Consider the following 13229-nt stretch of genomic DNA (forward strand, 5'->3'; position numbering starts at 1 on the left):
CGGTCACAGGGAGAACATACCAAATCTACACAGACAGCACCCAAGGTCAGGATCGAACCAGGGTCTCTTCTAGCTTCATTCTTTCAGGCTGGAGCGATTGGGCTTGTATACACTGGAATTTAGAAGGATGAGGGGGGATCTTATTGAAACATATAAGATAATTAGGGGATTGGACACATTAGAGGCAGGAAACATGTTCCCAATGTTGGGGGAGTCCAGAACAAGGGGCCACAGTTTAAGAATAAGGGGTAGGCCATTTAGAACGGAGATGAGGAAGAACTTTTTCAGTCAGAGAGTGGTGAAGGTGTGGAATTCTCTGCCTCAGAAGGCAGTGGAGGCCAGTTCGTTGGATGCTTTCAAGAGAGAGCTGGATAGAGCTCTTAAGGATAGCGGAGCGAGGGGGTATGGGGAGAAGGCAGGAACGGGGTACTGATTGAGAGTGATCAGCCATGATCGCATTGAATGGTGGTGCTGGCTCGAAGGGCTGAATGGCCTACTCCTGCACCTATTGTCTATTGTCTATTGTAACTTACTGATATTTTAAAAGGATTGGAAGGGTTTCGACCTGAAATGGTGCTGAGGGGTTTCAACCTGAAACATTGCCCAAATGGTCCAGACCCAAAATGTCGTCCGAGTCTAAAGAAGGGTCCCGACCTGAAACGTTGCCTGTTCATTTCCTCCACAGATGCTGCCTGAGCTGCTGAGTTACACCAGCACTTAGTGTTTTAAACACCACACTTTTATTCAGTTTTAGTCAATTCTGTCGATTTATGCTGGTCATAGAGTCAGACAACACGGAAACAGGCCCTTTGGCCCAACCTGCCCATGCCGACCAGAAATAGAAATCAGAATCCAACTAGAAATTATAAATTTCACACTTTAGATTGAGACCCGTGGTACAAAATCATTTCAGTGACAATGCTCAAACTTTATTGATTGTACCTTCCCCTGCACAGTCACTGCCCAGACTGAAAGATGTCCGAAAGGTTCATCAGTAATTTCCCATCCTCCTACAGCAATATCATGAAAGGGATCTGGCAGCGGTCCCGGATTTTGCGAGGGAATCTAAAAAACAAAGACACCACGTGAGGATTCCACACAATAAAGCTTCATTATACTTTTCAAACTCAATCAATTTAAGAGTAGACAAGTCTAGATTTAGCAAAAGTTACCTACACAACTACCCCAGTGGCTACACTTCATAAAATATATTTTTAGCTATAAAGCCTTTGGGATGATCCAATGCTGCAAAAGACAGTGTATAAATACAGTAAAAAACAAACAGCTGGAGGAACAGGGTCAAGCAGCATCTGTGGAGGGTCATTGTCAGACATTGTTTGGGTTGGGACCCAGATTCCACCAGTTGCAGTCTCCAAAGTACAAATACAAATCATTGTCTGTGGAGTCATTTGGTTAAACAAATCTATCATCTACCTCATCAGAACCTCGGACGATGAGGGGAGGGAGACGGGGGGGGGGGGGGGGGGGGGGGGAGGGGAGGGTGCTGCACCAATGCAGGCAAGGTTCGGGCCCAACTTGGTCTAGTTAGCTCTAAATTACACTGCCTTTAATAAATTTGATAATGTTGTCTTTCATGATGTTTAGCACAGACATTGTGGGCTGACGTGCCTGTTCTTGTGCTGTACTGTTGTATGAATTCATGTTTTCATGAATTGCAAACCTGTCGCCATGTTTCAAAGAAGACAAACCGAGATAATTTAGATAGAATATTTTTAAAACTTTAATACTTTCCCATAATCAAATGGAGGTATTGAATTTAGCAAAAGCTAATAGTAACCACATAGATAATAAATTTGTCTGTGGCAGACATAAAGATATTAACACTGCCTCATGGTTGTGCTCAAGGGCAATTTATCTGATTTAACAAAATGTGTATGCACAGAGTCAAGTAACAACTTTTGCCGAGTTTGTTGCTGTTTAACTGGCCCTCACTTTGGCAAAAGGTCAGACCCAGACAATAGGGGCAGAAACAGTGACGCAGCGGTAGAGTTGCTGCCTTACAACGATATGGACCCGGATTTGATCCTGACCTCTGGTGCTGTCTGTACGTTCTCTCGGCGACCGCGTGGGTTCCCCCTCAGGTGACCTGGTTTCCTCTCACACTCCAAAAATGTGCAGAGATAATTTAGAGAGATTAATTACCTTCTGTAAGTTGTCCCTACTGTGTAGGATAGAACTAGTGCACGGCACGGACTCGGTGGACCAAAAGGCCCTTTTCCATCTTTAGACTTGGGCGTTTAGAGATGCAGCATGGAAACAGGCCCTTCAGCCCACACCGACCAGCAGTCACCCTGTACACAAGCACTATCCTACACACTAGGGACAATTTATAATTTACAGTAGCCAATTAACCCCTCTAAACTATCTCTAAACTAAACTAAACCACCACTAAACTAAACTTGGGCAACGCTGTGTTGTCTCACACTACAACTATAAGAAGGGTTGCTTGAAAAGCGTGAAAGTGCATTTCTAACACTTGCATATGGTAAGTTAAATTGGACAAACCTATCTCACTTATAACCTAATTGCTCATTCATGAGTCAATTCAATACGCCTGCCAGGTGCCCTCCATTTCGTTCATGTCATATGAGCAGATGTAGGCCATTCGGCCCATCGAGGCTACTCCACTATTCAATCATGGGTGATCTATCTTTACCGCTCAACCCCATTCTCCTGCCTTCTTCCCATAACCCCCGACACCCTTACTAATCAAGAATCTGTCACTCTCTGCCTTAACAATACCCAATGACCTGGCATCCACAGCCATCGGTGGCAATGAATTCCACAGATTCGTCACCCGAAGATTTATAACTCCATTCAGCAGTGAATTTAAATTATCATTTAATTTAGTCGAGGATGGAGTGGTGTACGAACCTTTGCCCAGGTGTTGCAGGACTTGTACCTTCTGTAACGGATCCATCGGCGTCTGCGGACACAAGAGTTCCACCGCTTGCTTTTTGTGTAAGTGGCTGGAAAATCAATTGCGTAAGTCCAACCCTGGAAGGCAAACAAATGGGTTTGGGTGTTAAATTACAGGTTTTCAAATTTAATATCGCAAGATCAACAGCACTAAGTAGCAAGGAAAAAGGTAGGATTCTGTCTGCAAACAGTTTGGCAACAACCAATGCTCCTTAAATCAGAAATACACTTCCAAAGGTAGTATGTGCCTAAGGAAAATTGACATTGATAAAAAGCAAAAAAGTGTAAAATTTACACATTATTTTGGCAGAGTGAAAATTCAATACAGTAAATGTAAGCTGTTGTAATGAATTTACACTCTGCCAGAATAAGCAGGAGCGACAAAAGGAGCTCAAATTGTACTTGGGCAAAAAAATGATGCAAAGTGCTGGACTAACAGCGGGCAGGCAGCATCTCTTGAGAACATGGATGGGTAACGTTTCGGATCTGGACCCTTCTGCAGACTCAGTCCAAGTTTTGGTTAGGCAACTTAATCGGCATTTGTTTAATAGTCATAGCGGTGTAATTAGGCCATTTGAGTCTACTCTGCCCATCAATAATGGCTGAGCTATCTGTCCCTCTCAACCCCATGGACATGTTAGGTCACAGGGCCTGTTTCCATACTGTATAACCGTACTGTATGTCGGTTTCATTAGGAGTTAAATCATTCACCTCAGGGTATGTACATCCACAGGAGAAACGGCAATAACATGCCAAGGCTTTGATGAGTGCACGTTCCATACCAGAAGGTCAACAGATGCACAGGAATGGCACCACCCAAAGGCCTACTCCAAGTCACCCACCAACTGTTGTATCTGACTGGAGGACATAGCTTTAAGGTGAGAGGGGCAACGTTTAAAGGAGATGTGCAGGGCAAGCTTCTTTTTCTTTATTTTTTAAATTCTTACTACAACAACTAAACAGCAACTACTACACAGAAGCTGGGGAGTTCCTGGATCACACTGCCTGGGGTGGTGGTGGAGGCAGATGCAATAGTGGTACTTTAGAGGCTTTTGGATAAGCACCTCTTTTCACTGTACCTCAGTACATGTGACAATAGACTAAACCAATTAACCTACAGGAAGACTAATTAACCTATTAGGACGATCAGTCTGAAGAAGGGTTTCGACCCGAAACGTCACCCATTCCGTCTCTCCAGAGATGCTACCTGTCCCACTGAGTTACTCCAGCATTGTTTGTGTCTATCTGCAGTTCCTTCATACACAACCTATAGGGAGAGGTTGGGCAGGCTACGACTTCATTCATGGAGCACAGGAGGCTGAGGAGTGATCTTGTAGAGGTGTATAAAATCATGAGGGGAATAGATAAGGTGAACGCACAGTCTTTTACCCAGGATTACGGAATCGAGAACCAGATCACCTCGGTTTAATGAGAGAGGGGAAAGATTTAATAGGAACCTGCAGGGCAACTTTTGTATGTGGAATATGGAATAAGCTGCCAGAGGAAGAAGTAAGGTAAGTATTCTAATCTTATTTAAAAGACACTTGGACATGAACATGGATAGGGGTTTAGAGGGATATGGACCAAATGGGACACCATAGTCAGCATGGACAAGTTGGGCCAAAGGGCCTGTTTCCGTGCCATATGACTGTCTTAGGATTTGATTGAATTCATAAATAAATGCAACAAATTATTGAATGAGCAAACAGTGGTGCAGCTGGTAGAGCCACTGGCTCATAATGTCTGAGATTCGGGTTAGAACCTGACGTTGGCTGCTGTCTGTAAGGAATTTGCATCCTGTCTGCGACCGTATGGATTTCCTCCAGGTGCTCCCATTTCCTCCCACATCCCAAAGATAGTGGGCTTGTCGGTTAATTGGCCTCTGTAAATTGTACCTAGTGTGTAGGGAGTGGATGCGGAAGAGGGATAGCATAGAACTAATGCGGACCGATGATCGATGGCCTGTGTGCACTAGGTGGGCCTATGGGCCTGTTTCTGTGCTGTATCTCTAAAACTAAAAAAGATGCCTTGATTGATATCGCTACAAGCTGATGCAATATGAAGTTATTCATGAAAATCTCTTACCCCTTTTTCTGTAGGCTCTCCTCCAATATTTTCATCCACATACCAGTTGGACTCCCACTCCCAGTGTTGCGATGCAAGTTTAAATTCTTTGATCGGCTGATGCTTCAGTCCTGTAATATCACTCCACTGCCAGCGGTCACTGGGGAGCAGATGATCACTGAAACCGTCCACAGGATTCCAGCGCTGCATAAACAGACCAAACAAATCCGAGGCATGACCCACCTAGAAACTACATCCTCCAGCAGTTTGTTTTATACTTTTTAAAAAGGTATTGTTACCTCTAGGGTGACACAGTACAATCACAAATATAAATATTGTCTAATCAAGGGTGGCACAGTGGCGCAGCGGTAGAGTTGCTGCCTTATAACACCAGAGACCTGGGTTCAATCCTGACGACGGGTGCTGTCTGTATGAAGTTTGTACGTTCTCCCTGTGACCACATGGGTTTTCTCCCGGGAGCTCCGGTTTCCTCCCACATACCAAAGACGTATAGGTTTGTGGGTGAATTGACTTTGATAAAAATTGTAAATTGTCCTTAGTGTGTAGGATAGTGCTAGTGTATGGATGATCACTGGTCGGCACGGACTTGGTGGACCGAAGGACCTTTTTCCATGCTGTAACTCTAAACTAAACTAAAACTATTTCTATAGTCATTGCTGCATGTTTCAGCAACAGGATAACAAATTTATTTCTGTTCAGGGAGAACATTGTTGATCTTGCTGGTATTTAGATAGAAAGGTTTCCTTTCATGTTGATATTGCACAGTCAATCCTAAAGGGCCAGATGTTATGTCATCAAAGATGTAGTGAAATCATCATTCTGTTTAGATTCTCGAGAACAGGGCTAAAATAGATTAATCTAGCAGAAGCTAGAAAAAGTGCAGAGAAGATTTAGTTTACTTTAGTTTTTTGTCACGTGTACCAAGTGAAAATGTTTTTTTGTTGCATGCCATCCAGTCATCAGAAAGACTATGCATGATTACAATCAAGCCGTCCACAATGTACAGATGCACGATAAAGGGAATAATGTTTAGTGCAAGATAAGGTACAGTAAATTCCAATTAAAGATAGTCCAAGGGTCTCCAATGAGGTAGATGGGAGGGCAGGACCATTCTCCAGTCAGTGATAGGATGGTTCAGTTGCCTGATAACAGTTGGGAAGAAACAGTCCCTGAATCTGGAGGTGTGCGTATTCACACTTCTGTACCTCTTGCCTGATAGGAGAGGGGGGAAGAGGAAGTATCCGGGGTGAGACTCGCTGTGGTAGCATGTAGTGAGTCAATGGAAGGGATGTTGGTTTGCGTGATGGTCTTTGTTATGTCCACAATTCTGTGCAATTTATTGTGGTTTATGACGATGTTGCCAGAATCTGAGGGCCTGAGCTAGGAGGAGAGATTGGGCAGGCGAGGACTCTATTCCTTGGAGTGCAGGAGGCTGAGGGGTGATCTTATAGACGTGTATAAAATCATGAGGGAAATAGATAGGGTGAATGCACAAAGTCTTTTACCTAGGGTTGGGGAATCAAGAACCAGAGGACATAGGTTTAAAGTGAGAGGGGAAAGGTTTAATAGGAATCTGAGGAGCAACATTTTAAACTCAGAGGGTGGAGGATATATGGGACAAGCTGCCAGAGGAGGTAGTTAAGGCAGGTGGTATAACAGTATTTAAAGGACACTTATGTGTAGGAAGGAACTGCAGATGCTGGTTTAAACCAAAGATAGACACAGAAAGCTGGAGTAACAGCAGGTCAGACAGTGACAACAGTAATTTACCAGCAGATTTAGTTTAGTTTAGCGTGGAAACAGGCCAAACTACCTGACCCTGAGGCAAATCTGCCTTTAGACTTTAAATTTTACTTTAGACTTTAGAGATACAGCACAGAAACAGGCCCTTCGGCCCACCGTGTCTGTGCCGACCAGTGATAACCCCGTACACTAGCACTATCCTACACACTAGCGACAATTTACAATTTTACATAAGCCAATTAACCTACAAATCTGCATGTCTTGAATTGTCTTCAGTTGTCGCCGAAAGGTTCGTAGCTTGTCGTAGCTTGTCGCGGGTGTTTGTCGTAGCTTGCCACGACCGCCCCGACGTTCATCTTTATTTACATGGATGACATCCTGGTGGCGAGGAAATTGGAGCACCTGGAGAAATCCTATGCAGTTGCACGTAGAACGTACAAACTCTGTAAAGCTAGCACCCATAGTCAGTGTGCCTGCTCTTGAGACAAGGTTGATACTTGCTTAAACGTATTTCTTTAGTTTGGCACGGAAACAAGCCCTTTTGCCACACCGACCATCATTCGCCCGTTCACACTAGTTCTATGCATTCGCACTTTCATATCCACTCCTCACAGATTAGCAGTAATTTACAGAGGCCAATTAATCAATAAACCTGCACGTCTTTGGGCTGTGGGAGGAAACCCACGTGATCACAGGGAAAATGTGCAAACTCCGCACAGAAAGCATTCAAAGTCAGGATCGATTACGGTGTCTGGTGTTGTGAGGCAGCAACTTTACCTGCTGCGCCATCTAGGCTGACATTATTTGAAGAATTACATCATTTATTTAGTCACCGCACCTGATTTTCATAGGTCTCTTCTTGGTATCGGATGGGAACTTCGTTTGCATGGACATAGACGTAGATTTGTTGGTCGCATGCAATTCCCCAACAGCACTGCTTGACAGCTGCCAGTCTCTTGAATTCTAAACTTGCATCTTTGCACAGCTCCCAGTACTGGCTGGCTGTAGAGAGAGTGTACACGCTGCCATGGACATCCACAGCCCACAACAGAGAGCTGGGCATGACTGCCTCTAACAAAACAAAATACAAAATACAAAATCCATCGGTAATCCAGATTTGCCAGCAGTGGGGAAACCTCCCAATCATACATTCCCAATGTTATTCCTCAACTTTGCACGGTCAAACTGGGAAAGATACAATTGGCCGATTCACCATGTTACTCCAAGCAATTACCCAACATCAGAAATGATAATCAAATTGTTTTATGAAGAACTAGTGGAACATTTAGGAACATGATTGATGTCTAATGGCACTGCAATTGGTTCTACAATTCCCAGCTTCAAATTTGTAAGTTCCTCCTCTGAATAATCATATAACATGGAACAGTACAGGCCTGTCAGCCCACAATGTCTGTACCGAATATGATGCTAAAATAAACAGATCTCCTCTGCCTGCACATGATCTGCACCCCTCCATTCTCTGAATATCCATGTGCCTATCTAAAAAGCCACTTAAACGCCATGATCATATCTGCTGCATCACCACTCCTGGCGGTGCAATCCAGGCACCCACCACTCGGTGTACATTCAACCCTTGCCACGCTCATCTGTTTTAAGCTTGCTCCCTTTCACCTTTAAGCTATCCCCCCTAGTCTTTGATATTTCCACCCGGTGGAAAAATGGTTCTGACCGTCTACCCTATCTATAACTCTCAAAATGTTATATAGTTCCGTAAGGTCTCTCCACAACATCCAAAACTCCAGAGAAAAAATCCAAATTTATCCAACCTCTCTTTACAGCTAATACACTCTAATCCAGACACCATCATGGTAATCCACTTCTATCACCTCTCCACAGCCTCTACATACATCCTTTAAGGGTGTGTCTGCAATGCCATCAATTTTGGTGACGCCTGAAAATTTAATAGCCAACTCAACTACAGTTAATACAAATCAATTATATGCATCACAAACAGCAGAGGTCTTAGCATAGACTCCTGTCTTAATCTTCTGGATCTGCCCACCATGAAGGACTTTATCAAATGCCTTGCTAAAATTCATGGAGACAACACACACTGCCCTACCCTCATCAATCACCTTTTACACTCCTCAAAAATCTCAATTAAGTAAATATGACATGACCTGCCATGGACAAAACAATGCTAACGGTCCCTAGTTATCCCTTTCTCTTCCAAATGAAAATAAATCCTATCCCGAAAAAACTTATTTGATAACTACCCTGTCAATGATGTGGTATTTATAATTTCTGAATGTATATATATTCTGTATTAGGATGAAGGGCCTTTTTGCACACTGTGTGACTCTATACCGTATATGCTGTGTGCTTCATATGAATTAAGGAATTTCATTGCGTCTTAATGTATGTGACAGTAAACCAAGCTGAAACTTAATGTAATGATCTAGCCCCCACAAACTTCCAGGAATTCTAATTATTCATTATCCTCCACAAGCACCTTTTTTTTTTACACATCACAGATATGTAGGACATTTTCTGGGGCGGGGTGGGTGAAGATAAGGTGAGCGGGGGAAGGTTTAGTTGGAACCCGAGGGATGTTAATTGGCTGGGTAAAATGTAAAAAATTGTCCCTAGTGGGTGTAGGATAGTGTTAATGTACGGGGATCACTGGGCGGCACGGACTTGGAGGGTCGAAAAGGCCTGTTTCCGGCTGTATATATATGATATGATATGATATGATATGACGTTTCTTTCAGCGGGTGGTGGGTATATGGGACAAGCTGATGGGCCGAAGGGCCTGTTTCCATGCTGTTTGACTCTAAGATCTCAGTTTTAAATAATGCTACTTTTTTATCTCACAAGTACACTTCCTTCTTTGAACTTTACACACTGGTGGAAACAGTGCTCCCTCATTGAATGCAACTTTTAATTTTGAACCATGGGATTTGTGTGTGATCTGTGGTTACACCCTAAAGCTGGGACCTTGAAGTCTTCCAATTAAGATAGCTACTTCCATAACAATCGTACTGTCAAAACAAAACTCGCCAGTCAGCAAGTTAAACTATTTCCTTTATTACATTTACTCAGAATTGACTAACTTCTTGATTAGTTTCCGAGTCTTAACAGCTATATCTCAGCCACTCTCTTCAATTTCTTTTTCAGCTGATGAAAAGACATGCACAATATTTATACTCATATTTATTCTTCGTAATTATATTATGGCCAATTTGTGAGACCACATTTGGAGTATTGTGTTCAGTTTTGTTCACCATGTAATAGGAAAGATGTTAAGATGTAAAGGGTGCAGAGATTTACGAGGATGTTGCCAGGACGTGAGGGCTTGAGCTATAGGGAGAGGTTGAACAGGCTTCATGCATGCAGGAGGATGAGGAGTGATCTTATTGAGGTACAAAATCATGATGGCAATGGATAGGACGAATGCACAGAGTCTTTTACCCAGAGAAGGGGTATTGAGAACCAGAGGACATAAGTTAAAGGTGAGAGAGCAAAGATTTAAATGAGTACCCGAGGGGGAACATTTTCACACAAAGCGTGGTGGGTATATGGAACGAGCTACTAGATGAGGTGAGGCAGGTATTATCACAACATTTAAAAGACATTTGGACAGGTTCGTGGGTATGAATGATTTAGAGGGATGGGAAATGGGGCTAACGTAGATGGGGCATCTTGGTCAGCATGGACGAGTAGGGCAGAAGGGCCTGTTTCCGTGCTGTAGGACTCTATCAGTCAAATATTCTTTAAAATACAGCACTTTTATAGTTCTCTGACACAAAGTTTTGTGGGTGTTCAGAAACTGGAGGGTGAACATTGATTGAATTTTGGACACTCCAGGAAGAAAAGGGTTAATTAGATGAGCACATGCACCAGAAATAGTGGCGGAGCAAGCTAGAGAAACCACCGCTTCCTTTTCTTATCTTCTTAAAGCATAACCTCCTCTTTGAGAAGTTACAATTAAAAGATGCCTCTTCACCCAAGCTTCAACTCTTTCAACATCCTCTCCATCCCACATTCTTTCATTGCCTCCTCCACTGCCAGTGAAGTCACAAGCAAACTGGAGGAACAGCACCTCGTATTTCGCTTGGCTAGCTTACAGAATGGTTAATTGTCATATGTACCAAAAGCGGAACAACAGATGAGAAAGTGGGATAATGTTGGACTAGTGTGAACGGGTGATTAAAGGTCGGCATGGACGGTGGGCCGAAGGCTTCATCAGTCATATCCCATACTTGGGAACGAGGTTGTTCACTACCATTATGGGGTATTACAGGGACAGGAGAGTGGGATATTACAGGCTATACTATTCTAGGGGTGTAGCTGGTAAAGAAGTGCCCACTCTTGAGGACCAGTTCCTAAATGGCGTGCCCCTCATTCTCAGGGGACCTATTTCTAAAACAAAATGCGTCCTCATGCAGCCTTAAAAGTGCAGTAAATAATCTACTATCTATAAATAAGTGATTTTGAGATGATCTTTAGTTTGGCTGCCTTTAACTAGGTCAGAGCCCACTACAGGAGGTTCCATTTATAAATCCATTAGAGGTCAGTTTACACACTCAAGATCCTCGATGGCTCTGCATTGCTCAATTACCTAACATGGCATAGTATGGGGAGAGATTAACAGCACAAAGACTTGGAAGAATCATTTCCAAATAGGTTAATGCCTACTGTTTTACAGCATGGGAGCAGGCCATTTGGTCCACCACATATATGCCGACCAGTGGGCACCCATCTATATTAACACCACCTCCCAGCACTTGGCCAGTAGCTTCTAGGCCCAGGTGAATCAAGTCCTCATGTAGAGGCATCTTAAATACTCCCCGTGATTCTGCTTCTATAACTCTCTCTGGCCCTCCAGGTGAAGAAGGACCCCCTCAGATCCCTCCTAAATCTCTTACCTCTTTTACCTTAACTCTATGTCCTAGAGTTTTATCTTCCATGTCAGGAATAAACTCCCAGCACATTCTTAAGGGAACCCTCTCTAAATCAAAATGTCTACTTAAGGGAATTACTCTAAATCGAACCCCTACTTAAAGAAACTGTCTCCAAATCACAGTTTTACATCACTGAGTCATACAGCATGGAAACAGGCCCTTTGCCCCAACTTGTCCGTTCCGACCAAGATGTCCCATCTAAGCAAATCCCATTTCCCCACATTTGGCCCATATCCCTCTAAACCTTTTCTATCCAACTACCTATCCAAATGCTGATATAGTACCTGCCTCAACTACCTCTTCTGGCAGCTCGTTCAATGTTGCCACCACCCTCTGTCTGAAAACATTGACCATCAGGTTCCTGTTAAATCTTTCCCCACTCACCTAAAACCCATGTCCTCTGGTTCTTGATTCCCCAACTGTGGGTAAAAGCATCTGTGCATTCACCCCATCTATTCCCCTCATGGATTCACATACAGAAAGGCACAATTTTAAAAACCAGTGAGGGCCCACACTTGGAGGGAGAGACACTCCAAACCCGTCAATGCCCACTGTTATAGGGGGGCATATCTGAACCAGCCAGTGCCCACCTGGGGAGTGTTTCTAAATCTGTGCCCTCACCAGCAGGTGCTGTCTTTTAACCAGTTAGTGCCCACTCCTAGAAGGACCCTCTAACCCAGTCAAGGGATAAGGACATCTCTCCCACAGTTAAAGAAACCGTCTCTAAATCAGTCCCTTACTTGGAGGAACCGTCTTTCAGTCAGTGCCCACACCTGCAGGGACCATCTCTAAACCAGCCAACAAGGGACCGTCTATAAACCAGGGGGGGGGGCTGTAAACCATCGCCACAGGTGTAAGAGACCGTCTCTAAACCGCCAGTGTAAGAGACACTAAATCGCCACAGGTGCAAGGGACCGTCTCTAAATCACCGCCACAGGTGCAAGGGACCGTCTCTAAATCACCGCCACAGGTGTAAGGGACCGTCTCTAAGCGCCACAGGTTTAAGGGACCGTCGCCAACTCGCCATCTACAACGCTGCTAATAATGTCAGTGAAGTGACGGAGCCAATAATCTGCAAATCGCTCCCAGTACATTACCGCCAGCTCCGCGACAGCCGCCCAGCTCCTCGCCGCACCGACCCGATCAACATCCACCATCCAAGCCGGACGCGGCTTCCGGAACCTTCTCTCCTGACAACCGTGGAAGCCCCGCCCCCGGCACACCATTGGTCGCTGCCCGCGCCTGATTGGCCGGTGGCCCGTCCGTCAGGCTGGCGTCGTGACGCAGAGCGTAATATGCAGATACGGTAGGCGAGGCCTGTCCTTGACAGCTGAGTTTGCCAGAAGGTGGGTGCCTGGTGTTGGGGCTACTGGAGCTGCCATATAGCCACTGGAGCTGCCATATAGCCACTGGAGCTGCCATATAGCCACTGGAGCTGCCATATAGCCACTGGAGCTGCCATATAGCTACTGGGGTTTTAGGGCGGTTGGCAGCTAATGGAGCTGCCATGGTTACTGGGGTTTTGGGGATGATTGG

At 44.4% G+C, this 13229-nt stretch overlaps 1 protein-coding gene across 3 annotated transcripts in view; it reads right to left on the reverse strand.

Annotated features, from left to right (window-relative positions):
• Window positions 1-13229, reverse strand: part of tecpr1a (tectonin beta-propeller repeat containing 1a) — a 64588-nt gene that overhangs the window by 44602 nt on the left and 6757 nt on the right. Inside the window, exons 1-5 of one of the 3 annotated variants that reach the window (XM_078418078.1) lie at window positions 12791-12879; window positions 7607-7839; window positions 5026-5208; window positions 2896-3018; window positions 943-1065 (exon numbers count right to left, since the gene is read on the reverse strand). In XM_078418078.1, coding sequence (XP_078274204.1) covers window positions 943-1065; window positions 2896-3018; window positions 5026-5208; window positions 7607-7831 — 654 coding nt within the window. In that variant the 5' untranslated portion in view covers window positions 7832-7839; window positions 12791-12879. Of the gene's footprint in view, window positions 1-942; window positions 1066-2895; window positions 3019-5025; window positions 5209-7606; window positions 7840-12785; window positions 12880-13229 lie in introns of those variants that run through there. The other 2 variants (XM_078418079.1, XM_078418080.1) reach the window with 2 other exon arrangements.

Source organism: Rhinoraja longicauda, chromosome 21 (genome assembly GCF_053455715.1).
Source record: "Rhinoraja longicauda isolate Sanriku21f chromosome 21, sRhiLon1.1, whole genome shotgun sequence".
Classification (NCBI taxonomy): Eukaryota; Metazoa; Chordata; class Chondrichthyes; order Rajiformes; family Arhynchobatidae; genus Rhinoraja; species Rhinoraja longicauda.